Source organism: Macaca thibetana, chromosome 2 (assembly GCF_024542745.1).
Source record: "Macaca thibetana thibetana isolate TM-01 chromosome 2, ASM2454274v1, whole genome shotgun sequence".
Taxonomy (NCBI): Eukaryota; Metazoa; Chordata; class Mammalia; order Primates; family Cercopithecidae; genus Macaca; species Macaca thibetana.
Window position 1 is genome coordinate 165,710,387 of NC_065579.1, and position 15,336 is coordinate 165,725,722.

Here is a 15,336-nt window from a genome sequence, read left to right on the forward strand (position 1 = left end):
AGGTGATTAAAGGCTCTATAAATTCTAAATTGTGCAATTCTAAGACATTCTTGGCATTTTACATGCCTAGATGACTGCCATCTTTTTTTGATATTTTTCCCTCACATGTTCCAGTCTATTCTCATTACAGAAGAATACGTTTAACACAGTTACAGAAACAGAGGTTTTAAATAAAGATTTAAAAGTAACTTCAAAATATATTTGCACTGAAGTATACAGGCAAAATTGTTTCTGAGTCAGGAAACATTTATTCTTCCCCATAAATTAAATGAAAGTGAAACTGTGAATATGAAGCAAAGTTATCTCACAAGGTAACTCTGAATTCTTTTAATTCTGAAACCAGAGATATATACAACACTTACAGCATTCACACAACACTATTGTCAAAATAGGGTTTTGACCGCTAAAAATGAAAATTCTTAGTGACAAGCTTTAGATATGCAACTTAGCCCATTGGGTATTCACTTCATCACAAAAAGCAACTATAGACAAAGAGTTTTTCCCTCTCCCCGACACAAGAAAGTGAAATTACAGACTTTTAAAGCAGAAAAAATTTTCTCCAAAATGCAAATGATTAAGGTCCAAGAAACAAATGAACAGAAGATCTCAATTATTCAATTGAGCGAGTGATTTAGTCTGCATATTAACTCCTTTTCTTACTACTTCCTGGTATCTGATTCTGGCAATATTTATCCTGTATCTACTGGGCAAGACACTGGGAACACAGAGAAGTTTTACACAAGGTCCAGCAGTATGCTGGTAAAGGTTTAACAACTAGCTCTTGTGGGAAAGGTAGGTCTTCACTTACAGCATTTACCAATTTCTATGGTGTAAATGCTCCAATTGTGGCAGATTTCAAGCTAGCAACAACTTGACAACTGGCTCATAAAATCCCTCAAACTAATGATTGTCACTCATAAGCCATTATAAGCCAGCTCCAACACACCACTGTATGGTCTCCACCTTCAAGTAGCTCATAATCTCTTCATGGGTACCTATTTAAGGGGATATAAAAGAATGGGGAATATTGAGGTAAAATTTAAATCAATTATATTTTTTAGGTAGTTTTAAAAGTTAGAAGGAACACAAATTTCTGTGGGATTTTCCTACCTCTTTACTATTTCCCTTTTTCTCTTGCTTAAATTTATTTCAGGAAAATTAAAGTGTAGAATACTTGAGGGGAGAGTAAAGGATGAGTGAAATAAGAATTTAAAAAGACAAGAAAAACATACTAAGAAATATACTAACAGTTACGTTTCCATTACAAGAAAAAACCTACTAAGATAAGAGCAAATATAGTATAACTATTAAAATTCCATCTGCTTCAAGCTCTTTCAGTTCATTTCACAAGTCCTGAAGATTTGTCCTGACTTCTTTGGCTGCTGCTTTGATAAAATTAGCTGGCTTCTTTAGCACTATATTGAAGAGCACACAGCTTTACACCACTCACACAAGCAGCTCATAATAAAAGAAAACTGAGCTTCCTTTGCATAGACACCCCTGACCTTGTATCAGATCTTGGGCAACTGCCGACTGGGGTGACCGGGGTATTCTTCTGGTAGCAAAACGTGGAGTCTGCAGGTAGGACATGTCCCCTGTTGCATCAACCATGGTCTAATGCACTAAGGAGCAAAAAGATTTATGTCAGTCTCTCAGAGTTAGCCTAGCAGAGGCAGTTGTCACTCTATGCATCAGGGTTACCAACCAACATGTCTTCTGGTGGATCTTTAAAGCCTTACCCTGTGGATTGTCAAGCTAATTGCTGCAACCATGGCACCTTCCCTGTGGTTTCCTGAACAAAATAGGTGGGTACTGCACAATACCTTTTAGCTAGTTTATTCTACTAGAAATTCTTCCTTCAACCCCAATTTTCAAGTTGACTAGCAATTCTTCCTGACAAGGAAATTGGAGAAACTTGCTATATTCTTTCTTTGGTTTACTATATACTATTCTCATTTATAATTCAGAAAAAGTCATAACTAATCATACAAAAGTCACTAGTACCTGATATGAAATGCTTATGGTGTTTGCAGTTAAAATCCCTAGATCATGAATACACTTCTCAGATTGTTTTCTTCGGTGATAATGACAGTCATTTTCGGCTATGAACTATCTGTTAAGTCACTTGCTTGAATACTGACTCTCCAAAAACAAATCATTTTTACCTATATAAATAATGGAGGGCCAGGTCAGATGAGAGAGGATTAATAATAAGCACTATATATAATAGGCCTACTAACTATAGTCATAAAAAATAACCTGAATGAATTATATGCTTTCTACTCATGGGCAATGGCAAAGAGTAGCATACATTTTGTTAAACATGTATTTCCTAAATTGTCAGAACCTTATAAACTTCAAAGGGGAAAGTCAATGGCTAAGGATCTTTCCTAGAAAACTTTTGGGATTAGACATTTTGTGGATGTATCTTCATATTAGAGCAAATACAAAATATAATTCTGTACCAGGTACCACAAATCATATCTTTGAAATGATGTCTTACAAACATGGCTTGACTGAACTGGCTATTATTCACTTCCCTGAAAAGCCTTTCTTTTCTATGACTACCTTTCCTGTGTCAAATTACATCTCTGCAACAGAGGACTTGGGTCCTAAATTATATATCAATAGCAACTGTGTGGCAGTAACACCAGAATTTATATAAATGCCAAGAATCAACAAAAGACATGACAACCTCACATTTTTTTCTTTTTTTTGAGATGGAGTCTCGCTCTGTCACCCAGGCTGGAGTGCAGTGGCCCAATCTCGGCTCACTGCAAGCTCCACCTCCTGGGTTCACACCACTCTGCCACCTCAGCCTCCCGAGTAGCTGGGACTACAGGCATCTGCCGCCATGCCCGGCTAACCTTGTTTCTGTATTTTTAGTAGAGATGAGGTTTCACCGTGTTAGCCAGGATGGTCTCAATCTCCTGGCCTCGTGATCCACCCGCCTCAGCCTCCTGAAGTGCTGGGATTACAGGCGTTGGCCACCACGCCCAGCCCAACCTCACATTTTTCTAACATCAAAACTCAAGCCTGAGTATCTTTCAAAAGCAAATATAGGAGCCTGGAGAGACTGATAAATCTTATGCTTTATGAAAGGGGGCTGTCATTAATTATGGACAAAGAACACTATGTGGTATTTATAGCATGTCAATTTCAAGTGGTGCTGTTGCTAGTTCTGCCACTAGATTACCACGTCAATCGATATTTGTCCCAGTTCTGTTAGAAGGAACTGCCTCCTGTGTACGATCTGACTCTCAACATTGTCCCCTTCTTTGGTAGGGTGGATGGAGATCCACCTGACAGAGCACAATGCAATCCATGGTTATGTATGGGAAAAGCATAAATGTTTCTGTGTGGTACCCAAAAGCTCACAGTTATACCCAGTGGAACTTGTGAGATAACAATGGATAATGATGCCTGTATACAACAGTAACTAAGGCAGTATGAATCTCATTTAGCTGATTAATGGGAAAATTTAAAGTGTTACCTGAGCGTGGAATTTGTGAGCGCAAGGCAAAACTGAAAGATTTTCTGGAGACAGATTCTCATGACAGATCACACAAGGCTCTTCTTCTTCCTCTTCCTCATCCTAGGGAAAATACAGAAAATGTTAAATTTAGCTCATTGTTTTCTCCCAAATCTAAATGTGTTCAGAATCAACAATTTCAGTCTTACTGGATTATTGGCTCCTTCCCATGTGGCAGGACCTTGTGAAGTGAGGGGCCTCCATGCTGGTTTTGGGGGCTGGGCAGCATTAGGCTGTGATGGAGAATGACTAGGTGAAACACAATTAACATTTGACACTGATTTTCCTTGACTCTGAAAATAAGAATACAATGTTTATTTTTTCAGAATTGTCCTAAAACAGTAAGAGCTGACACATTAGCACAGATGGGGTATAGTAAGAACTAGCAAAAGGGTAAATAATCAGATTTGTGAGAAATCTTGAACAAAATGGTGGCAATACTTATATACTCAGAGCTAGGTAAAAACAAAAATAACTCTATACATTCTTTTAATTAAATCTTTCAAGAAAATTAGAAAATATCTCCCTCTTTAGACTCAAAGTAACTAGAGCAAATTTCAAGGTCAGTTTTATTCTAGAATGATTAGGTAATAGGCATTTCAAAAAGACTTCTGATATCATTTGTTAAGTTGAAGCTGTTATTTACTGTTAATAGATGATTTAATATGATTACAAGTTACTGATTTGCTGAACAGGTTACAGAGATAATTAAAACAGTTAACTACTAGAGTTAAGGGCAGAGAGATACAGGTTTTTTGGTTGTTTTCACATTTTACCTGAGACTTTTTGGGGTCAATAAACTGGGAAATCTTGCAAACAATTTCATCAAATGTCAGTCCAGACAAGGACTTTCCATGAGCATCCTTCAGTTTCCGTAAGAAATCTGTAAGCTCCTTTCTGGAAGAGATTAAGGAAAGGGCAGTAATGATTTTCCTTAGTACCTTTGAGGATGTGCCCACCAAAGGAGATATAAAATCCTATCATTATGATTGATATGTATTATATAGACAGGACTCTTTAGGTCTTTCATCTAAAAAAGTGATCACAGGTCCATCTGCATTTATCTTAAACCAAAATGAAAACTCCTAATTGTGTTCATTAACGATACTTAATGTTTTCATGAGTGATAAAGTTTAGTACTTATTTTCTTTCCAAAAAGAGACTTTGTTTTTGAGAGCTCACTAGGTGAAAATTAAGTTTATCCACTTATTTATGCACCGGCTTCTTTATACCATCTCTCAAGTGGTCTCTTGCTCAGGATAACATTATTTTTAACTATGTTGCTATTGGTTTCTCTCTTATCAGTGTTAATAGTTGTACTTTTGTAAAACTCAGAAAACAAAGATTAAACAGAACAGGAAAGCAAAGGTTAAAAATCACATTAATTATATAATGAAAGAACCCACAATTATTTTAATTGATATGTTCCTTTTCAACTCCCAAGATCCACTGACCCAAAGCTTGCATCTACATTTTTGATGGGACAAAGTAGAATGAAATATTTTTGTTTCCCAAATGAAGCATCATGTCATCAGCCTTATGCAGCTACCTTTGATTTATAATGTTTTTATACATATTTATAACAACTGTACTAGAGTTCTATTGTATTATCTATTCACTATTATGAAATTTATAAAATTATAATTTAACAATGAAGTATGCCAGTATATATATTAAATGTTTGTATTCAAATAAAAATACTTGTAAAAAGTAGAATTATTTCCTTAGATATGAGTTGAGATAAAAGAAACTTCATTTGTGTAGGAATATAATTAAGTATCTTTCTACTAAAGGTAGACTGTGAAAAGCACAGTAAAGTTATGATTTCTTGCATTTTTAGTGTGTTCTCCAACAAAGAAACTATAAGGACCCTCAAAAATAAGGAAATTAGGAAATTAAATCCTAAAGATGTTTGGGCTTATATAGCATACAATCAACTTAAAATTCACTTTGGAGATAGGTTAATTATGGCAGTTAGTGTCATTAAAATTGGGCAAGTTTATATCTAGTTGTACTTTCAGTAAATGAGCAAACCTAAATTTAAAGTTATTCTCTCATGATTTAAGACTAGTAACTTTTAAATGAAGAGGTTCACCACTGAACACTGTCCCTTCTTGGTAAATTTCTTTTTCCTTACCAAGGTCAAGGTAAGGAAATATCTGTACTTTTTTTGTGTTTGTTATGTTTTGCTGAAATGTTTCATTGCCACAATTATGGCTATGAAAACTGGAGAATATGATCTGTACCCACCAGTAAATAAAAACTAAAATACCTGGTTTGTTGTGGAAAGGCAGTTTTCAGCCTGTCTGTAATTCTCTCCCAATTCATCATGGAGGGATCACTCGCTAGACCTGCACTGGGAGGCACAGCGTCTCCCACAGGCGCTGGCAGCGCCCAGGCTATGCCAGTCATCTGTAAAAGGCAGAGAGTTATAGCCCATCAGGTTTAATTATGAAGAAGTTACATTCCTATACCTCAGAACATGGGTACAATGAAGAAGAGTACTGGCATACACATTCAATTTTTAGAGTTTTTCTCTTAATTAATATTTCTAATTGTTTATATCTATTTTAAACTTATTTTTAAAATAGGACAAAGAAAATGGATAGAATGAAGAATCCTGACATACACAATCCCTTTTAGGGTTTTTCTGTTAACTAATACAAACAATATTTCTAACTGTTTATAAATATTTAAAACTTATTTTTAAAATAGGACATGCTTGCTTCAGTAATTACACACATGTACAAAAACATGAAGGCTGTTTACTGCTGTTTCTTTTTTAACAGTGAAAACTGAAAAAAACCTGATGTCTATAGAGGAATGAATAAATTATGGCTCATCTAATCGAGTTTTTAAAAATAGAACTGTATGTCTGGGCATAAGAGATATGCATGAAATATTTTTTAAAAAGTCTATGGCACAGTATGATATGACTTCCTTTTATATTAAAAAATTTAAAATGCATATGTATACACGGAGAAAGGTCTGTAAATTACCATGCGTAAGTGGTGACTATTTCTTAGGGATTCAGTTGCACAGTAACTTTGTTTTCTAATGTGCTTACATTTCTATATTATTCACATTTTGTGATTAGCATACATACCTTTATAACAAGAAAGTAAAGTTACATTTTCAAACAACCAAATAAAGATGGGAATACTGCTAGAATTGCTCTGCCCAATGTCTCATCAACGTTGTAGACAAAGGTGGTACAGAAGTTGTTGTGACACTTAACCATGAAACTGTGTTTTCTCCATATTTTATGGTAGTTCCTTCTTAAGATTCTAATTAAATAATATAATAAGTGAATATTTTTGGAGTGCTCATCTGATTACTAAGATAATTATGAACATTGTATCTTTTATGTAAGGCTCTAATGGGTTACTTTCAAATATTAGGTTATTATTTGTGAAAAACTAGCAACTACTAATAGTCATTGTAATAATTTGTACAGAGCCTAGTAAGTGAGGAGAAGCAGAATATTTCCCAGAAATCTGAATTTGCTTCAATGTCAAGCTTTACCCCAGGAATCAGAAAGTAATCTTATTAGGAGGTTAAGGCATTTTAATGTTTTTAATAAAATTTTATCATAGTTTCTTATAGAATGGTGGGCAAATTGCAAGAGTTAACACTGTAATATCATGGTAATAAAAAGATGTGTTACTTATTTAGCATGTTAAGGACTATATACAGATTTGTTTACAGACAGGTAGCCTTGACAATAATGAGCAGAGTTCATCTGACCATATATTTCAAAAGGAAACTGTTAGCAATATATGGGGACCAGAAAAGAAAAGAAACAATTAATTGCACCTAAATATAGGAAAATCCAGATTAGAGAATTTTCATTAATTACATTTAACATCATTCTTTTGGAAGATTTTTCTTTAATAAAAAAAAGTTTACCTTCACCAAGATTACAACTGATAATTCTGGTAATTTCAAATTTATTTGTTCCTTCTTCCGGTTTGGACAAAGTTCATCTGGCTATTTGTAGCTGGGAAGATTTATAACTTTACAGTTTACGTTCCAAGGTGATGCTATTTTTATTGTCTGTTTATAGATACAGTTGAAACATTATCCTACTATGTGTGTGTACGTGTGTGGAAATAAAATTTATAATTTAGTTTGTTGTGACTTGGCTTCTCTGCTTTTCAATCTTCCCAACAACCATGCCAAAAAAATCTATTAAAAATATCAATTTACCCTTCATTGTTGCCTGTTTCAGAAGTAATACTATAATTTTAAGGATTCTGTAGTATAAAAACATATTTATCTTTGTATCCCAAAACTAAGCTAGTATCAGTTAAATAATATATGTAACACCCTGAGCACAGTGCTTCACAGGAAGCATTCATTCATCGCCATCACCACCATCATTATCACATCAAATAAATGAACAAAATGAAGATACTCATTCAGGAAGCCCACTAGAGTAATAAGAAAACTAACTAACATCTATTCCACCAAGAAAGCTTTTACCAGGGGGGCTCTAGGTTGGCCAGTTGCAGAGACGACTCCTGGACAAACTGCAGGCATTTGAGGAACAGTAAGTATGGGTCTAAAGAAAGATTCTTTCACAAGGGGTCTTCCTAAGAACTGCTGCATCTAAAAATAGAAAAAAAAATAAACAATAATAACAAATAAAAAACCCTGCACATATTTATATATTTATTTAGAACATCAACTAAATTCATACAGCAATTTGGGGGGGAGAGACACTCATCTGAACTCAAGATACAAAGCACATTAGAAACAATGTATGTCAGATAATGAAATATACGAATATCAGAAAAACAAAGGGCAATGAGATATACTGAAAAAAGCTTGACAAAGACAGAAAAGAAATAGATTCTAGTCATATTTCTCTCTACCTAGCTGAATAACCTTGGAAACCAATTTCCTAAACTATAAAATGAGAAGGTTGTATAAAGTAATCATTAAGGTTCCCTCCCAACTGTAATCATATAGGACTATGCAAAGGAGGTTCTCAGGAAGTGTTATCCATGTTGGTGGGCAATATTGATACTCAGAAATTTCACAGAACAACCCAAAGTTATCCATAGAAAATATTTTATATTGGAGGTAATACTTGATGAAATTCTGACTTAATGTTTAGCTCCAAAGGAGAGTTGGAGGAGGAAGTGGGATGGGCCTGGGAGATATGATATAGTGATTTGCAGATATGCTTGTGGGTATTACCATACTTCCCAGGGGGTTATGGAAATCTAGACCTTTTTAGCAGCTATCTGTGGAAAAGATACCTTGATGGCTGGAGTACAGAAGGGGGCAGATTTATTGAATATGTACTACGTGCCAGGCCTACTACTGGCATAAAGCATAAAGCAGGAGTTCAACAACAATTTGTTACTGAACTTAAAAAATGAGGAACAGCAACATAGCTCTAAGTAATGATCCTAAAACTATCATATGAAAAATTAATGGGGAACTTTACAATGGATAGATTGGATTGGCATTTGAGTCTTAACGTCTGAAAAGAACATTATGTACCTGCTAGGTAAGAAAAAGATTTTTTTAAACAACTGGGGAAATAAAAATTCCAACTGGATATTAAAAATTACAATTTTCTCAGGTAAGACAATGGTGTTATGATTATACCCAGTAAGAGTTCCTCATCTTTTAGGATATAGCCTAAAGTATAAATGGATAAATTGTATGATATCTGGGGTTTGCTTTAAAATATTCCAGTGGAGAGGAAAAAGGGAATGACATAAAACAAGGGTGACAATAAGTTGATAATGCTGAGGCTGGCTCCTGGGTTTGAAGAGGTTCATTATACTATTTTTTACGTATGTGTCAAATTTTTTACATGTAAAGTCTTAAAAAAATGAAAGAATGGTGGGTACTGAGTCAACAGTCCTGCTCTGTTTGAGAACCACTATTACTTAACACTTTATTTTTATTTTTGATGGACATGTAATTGTACATTTTTAGGGGTACAATGTGATGTTTTCATACATGTATACACTGTGTAATGATCAAAGGGTAATTGGCATATCATCACCTCATTTGTCATTTCTTTGTGGTGGTAATATTCAAAATCCTCTCTTCTAGCCATTTTGAGATATACAATACTTTACTCTTAACTATAATAATCTTACTAATAGAATGCCAGAACTTATCCTTCCTAATTATACCCATTGACCAACCAACCTCTCCCTATGCTCGCCTTCCATTTATCCTCCCTAGTCTCTGGTAACCACTGTTCTACTAATTAATTTTATGAGACCACCTCTTTTAGATTCCACATGTGTGGGATCAGGTAGTATTTGGCTTATTTAACTTAATATAATGTCCTCTGGGGTCATCCATGTTGTCACAAATAACAGGATTTCATTCTTTTTTATGACTAAATAGTATTTCATTGTGTATATATACATTTTCCTTATCCATTCAACCTTTATGGACACTTAAATAGATGCCATATCTTAGCAACTGTAAATAATGTTGTAGTGAACATGGGATTGCAGATGTCTCTTTAGGATACTTGACTTCATGTCCTTTCCCACTATACCCAGTAGGATTGTTGGATCATATGGTAGTTCTATTTTTAATTTTTTGAGGAACATCGATACTGTTTTCCATAATAGCTGTCCTAATTTACAATCCCACCAACAGTATGTAAGGGTTCCCTTTTCTCCATATCATCGCCAACATTTGATATCTTTTTTTTTTGATAATAGCTATTTTTAAAAAATTATTATACTTTAAGTTCTGGGATACATACACAGAATGTGCAGGTATGTTACATAGGTATACACATGCCATGGTGGTTTGCTGCACCCATCAACCCTTCATCTACATTAAGTATTTCTCCTAATGCTATCCCTCCCCTAGCCCCCAACCCTACAACAGGCCCCAATGTGTGATGTTCCCCTCCCTGTGTCCATGCGTTCTCGTTGTTCAACTCCCATTTGTAAGTGAGAATATGCAGTGTTTGGTTTTCTGTTCCTGTGTTAGTTTGCTGAGAATGATGGTTTCTAATTTCATCCATGTCCCTGCAAAGGACATGAACACATCCTTTTTTTATGATGGCACAGTATTCCATGGTGTATATTTGCCACATTTTCTTTATCCAGTCTATCACTGATGGGCATTTGGGTTGGTTCCAAGTCTTTGCTATTGTGAACAGTGCTGCAATAAACATACGTGTGTATGTGTCTTTATAGTAGAATTATTTATAATCATTTGGGTATATACCTAGTAATGGGATTGCTGAGTCAAATGGTATTTCTGGTTCTAGACCCTTGAGGAATCGCCATACTGTCTTCCACAATGGTTGAACTAATTTACACTCCCACCAACAGTGTAAAAGTGTTCCTATTTCTCCACATCCTCTCTAGTATCTGTTGTTTCCTGACTTTTTAATGATTGCCATTCTAACTGGCATGAGATGGTATCTCATTGTGGTTCCGATTTGCATTTCTCTAATAACCAGTGATGATGAGCTTTTTTTCATATGCTTGTTGGCCACATAAATGTCTTCTTTTGAGAAGTGTCTGTTCATATCCTTCACACACTTCTTGATGGGGTCATTTTTTTCTTGTAAATTTGTTTAAGTTCTTTGTAGATTCTGGATATTAGCCCTTTGTCAGATGGATAGATTGCAAAAATTTTCTCCTATTCTGTAGGTTGCCTGTTCATTTTGATGATAGTTTCTTTTGCTGTGCAGAAGCTCTTCAATTAGATCCCATTTGTCAGTTTTGGTTTTTGTTGCCACTGCTTTTGGTGTTTTAGTCATGAAGTTTTTGCCCATGCCTATGTCCTGAATGGTGTTGCCTAGGTTTTCTTCTAGGATTTTTAGGGTTTTAGGTCTTACATTTAAGTCTTTAATCCATTTTTAGTTGATCTTTGTATAAGGTGTAAGGAAGGGGTCCAGTTTCAGTTTTCTGCATATGGCCAGCCAGTTTTCCCAACACCTTTTATTAAATAGGGAATCTTTTCCCCATTGTTTGTTTTTGTCAGGTTTGTTAAAGATCAGATGGTTGTAGATGTGTGGCTTTATTTCTGAGGCCTCTGTTCTGTTCCATTGGTCTATATATCTGTTGGGGTACCAGTAGCTGTAATAACTAAAGTGAGGTGATATCCTGTAATTCTGATTTGCATTTCCTTGAATTCTTCTTATTCATGAATATGATGTATTTTTCCATTTCTTTATGTCCTCAATTTCTTTCATTGATGTTTTATAGTTTTCAGGGTAGTGATCTTTCTCCTCCTTGGTTAAATTTATTTCCAGGTATCTTTGTTTTCTGTAGCTATTGTAAATGGGATTTTCTTAATTTCTTTTTCAGATTGTTCACTATTAGTAAACAGAAATGCTATTGATTCTTGTATGTTGATTTTGTATCCTGAATCTTTACCAAAGTTGTTAGTTCTAGGAGTTTTTAAGTGGAGTCATTGGGATTTTTCTATATATAAGATCATTTGTCTGAAAAAAGGGACAATCTGACTCCCTTCTTTCCAATTTGGATGTCTTTTATTTCTTTCTCTTGCCTAACTGCTCTGGCTAGGACTTCTAGTACTATTTTTTATCAGAAATAAAGTGGGCATCCTTGTCTTTGTTTCAGATCTCAGAGGAAACACTTTTAACCTTTTCCCATTTAGTATAATGTTAGCTGTCAGTTTGTCATATATGGGCTTTATTGTGTTGAGGTATGTACCTCCTCTACCTAATTTTTTGAGTGTTTTAATCATAAAGTGACATTGAATTTTGTCAAATGTTTTTTCTGCGTCTATTGAAATGATATGGTTTTTGTCTTTCTTTCTGTTGATATGATGTATCATATTTACTGATTTGTGTATTTTAAATAACCGTTGCATGATCTTTTTAATGGTACTAACACTTCTTTGAGGATTAAACAGCCAAGCTACAAAAATCAAGATACAATGAAACACATAGAATTACTGGGTTAAACTGGGAACAATCCACACTTTCACAGAATTCTCTACTATGTAAGTCTGATGGCCACTCCTTAGAATACTAGTATCCCAGAAATAGATGGGACTTGAGTGATCAGATCATCCAGTACAATTTCCTAATTTATTGATGGGAAAGCAAAAGTCCAGAAGAGCTGATTTTCCCAAGATCAACATAGCTCTTCACAAAGTTAGGATATGAACCCAGACCTCATTAGTGTACTTCCATTGTATGTACCATCTGAATTTACAGCAAATAGCACTGTAACGTTTCTAGCTGCTCTTCTCTCAAACTCTCTCCTTTAATGTTCAGTGGTCACCAATGCTTGTACTTTAACACAACTGTGAGCTTAATCAAGCACAGCAATGACCCTAATTAGGAAGCACAAAAGATACAGGTGAACCCCTCAGAATGTTAGCAAAGGATGCTTATGAATTACCACACAGCCTAACTGCCAGTGGGTTTTTGTACTTAACTAAACCTGGGTAAGACACGTCAGACATAAGAAAGTCTCCAAAGGGATAAAAAGATCTGGAGGGTCTGGAGGTCAAGGTTTGACTATGTTTGTCAGATACAGAGTATCACTTGTATCCGACAGCCAAGGCTTATACTGGTCTGGTTCCAGGAAACTCCAAACAACAGCTCTGTATCTAGCTTCACAGTCTGTGGACCCATTTTATAGTTAAGAGCCATGGCAGAGTTTAACTACAATCTAAGGACAGTATTTTGAATATGTGTAGAAGGTACAGTGTTTTTAGATATCCTACAAAAAAATATGTGTTACTGCAGGGAATCTTTGGAACTTCTCTGGAACACATTCCTTACCAGAGTAGTTGGGTATGATGATGATCCAAGCCTAGAATAATAATGTTCATAATCCACTGTTCCTATAGAAACTGAATTAACCAAAAATATAAAAGGCAATACTATTATTCTAAACTAAAGCATGGTATATATCCCATAATTCTTTTAGCTATAGATCCTGCTTTTGAAACAGTATCCATACAAATGATATAATTTTTAAATTCTTTGTTATACTCAACCATGAGGAGAAATAACATTTTTAGATTTCTATTATAAGCAGGAGTGGTGATATCAAAGTCATCTGTCCCCAAATATCTTATATTTTTCCTCTCTTTCTACCACCAGATCTCTTAGAATAATACAAATTATCATCTAATGACACCTTCTTAAAAGGTCTTTTGGATAGTTGTGTGAATTTACTGAGTTAGGGTACTATGTTTCCCAGAAATACAGTACGGGGATTAGTTTATCTGATTAAGATCCACTGGTCCCTAACAACAAGCAGAGAAGAGGCAGAAGTGGAAGCTGTCCTTGCTGTTGAAGGTAAAATAGAATATAAAACTTCACAAAAAGAAAGTCTAAAGTAGAAATGCAGAGGTGAGGTCCAGCTGTGCAGGGTATTACATTGAGATGTTTCAGTCATCTCGTGCAGTGGTCCCCAATCTTTTTGGCACCAGGGACTGGTTTCATGGAAGATAATTTTTTCATGAACTGGGGAGTGGAGATGGTTTTGGGAGAATTCAAGCACATTACATTTATTGTGTACTTTATTTCTAGTATTATTACATTGTAATATATAATAAAATAATTATATAACTCACTATAATGTAGAATAAGTGGGAGCCCCAAGCTTGTTTTTCTACAACTAGATAGTCCCATCTGGGGATGATCAGAGACAGTGACAGATCATCAGGCATTAGATTCTCACAAGAAGCACACAACCTAGATCCTTCATATGCACAGTTCACAATATGGTTCACACTCCTGTGAGAATCTAGTGCTGCAGCTGATCTGACAGTATGCGGAGCTCAGGTGGTAATGCGAGCAATGGGGAGCAGCTGTACATAAAGTTTTGCTTGTTCATCAACCGCTCACCTCCTGCTGCGCACTGGTCCGTGTCCCAGGGGTTGGGGAATTCTGATCTAGTGGTAACATGAGGACACTGGGAAGTCTCAGTATTCATCATTTAGCTCCCACAAGGTAAATGAAATAGGATGAGTGAGAATATATTACTCTATGCATATCAAATGCTTCACTAAAATCCAGTGATACAACCTATTGTACAGGCCTTACCCATCTAATTATATCATCTGGTGACTCGAAGGTTTGGTCTTAATTACAACTGATACTCACAATATGTGCCTATTCCATTTTGAACACACATTAAACATACTGTATATTCAGTGTTTCACAGCCCTTACCATTTTGTCAAAATGAAAAGGGCAATTATTCAAAATGTTGTATTTCTTACCAGTATCTCAGGACTGGGTGGTGGAGGAGGAAGCTGGACTGGAGGCAAGGTACTCAAGGCAAATCCTTGCTTTACTTTGTTTATTTGTTCATTGTACTGTGTCTGGTAGAAGAAGACTAAAAATACTTTAGACAACAATCAACTTTAAAGAGACAGCATATGGGAATATCTGATGTAGTTCTGAATAATACAACGTAAAAGAGTGGTTCCCAACCTGTCAGAAATAATATAAAAACAGGTTCTGACTAAAAAAAAAATGCTATAGACCATCCCCACATGTAAACAGTTGTATTTTTAAGAGTCATTACTGGTTAATAAGAAACAGAGACACAGATAATTCACAGATCCTTGTGATAATTCCTCAGTGTTTCCAAAATTTTCAGCTCTAAAATAGGAACCACTGACATAAATAAAAAAAGAGACTAAAGATTCAAGAAGCTATAAATATTATACTGGCTAAAAAATAGGGGAAAAATGTATTTGTAACAAGCAGTTAAACTACTTGCAAATGTTCATTTTAAAAACTGAAGGAAAAATTTCAGACATTACTTATTAAATTCTACATTGTGTTTATCTCACAATCTGTAA

The 15,336-nt window shown here is 35.1% G+C and overlaps 1 protein-coding gene across 8 annotated transcripts in view; it reads right to left on the reverse strand.

Annotated features, from left to right (window-relative positions):
• Positions 1-312: 312 nt before the first annotated feature.
• Positions 313-15,336, reverse strand: part of DZIP3 (DAZ interacting zinc finger protein 3) — a 97,505-nt gene continuing 82,481 nt past the window's right edge. For 6 of the 8 annotated variants that reach the window (XM_050781975.1, XM_050781971.1, XM_050781978.1 and 3 more), the window contains 7 exons: positions 14,749-14,850; positions 8,018-8,143; positions 5,805-5,944; positions 4,309-4,429; positions 3,682-3,825; positions 3,494-3,595; positions 313-1,622 (listed from right to left, as the gene is read on the reverse strand). In XM_050781975.1, coding sequence (XP_050637932.1) covers positions 1,512-1,622; positions 3,494-3,595; positions 3,682-3,825; positions 4,309-4,429; positions 5,805-5,944; positions 8,018-8,143; positions 14,749-14,850 — 846 coding nt within the window. In that variant the 3' untranslated portion in view covers positions 313-1,511. Of the gene's footprint in view, positions 1,623-3,493; positions 3,596-3,681; positions 3,826-4,308; positions 4,430-5,804; positions 5,945-8,017; positions 8,144-14,748; positions 14,851-15,336 lie in introns of those variants that run through there. The other 2 variants (XM_050781976.1, XR_007723644.1) reach the window with 2 other exon arrangements.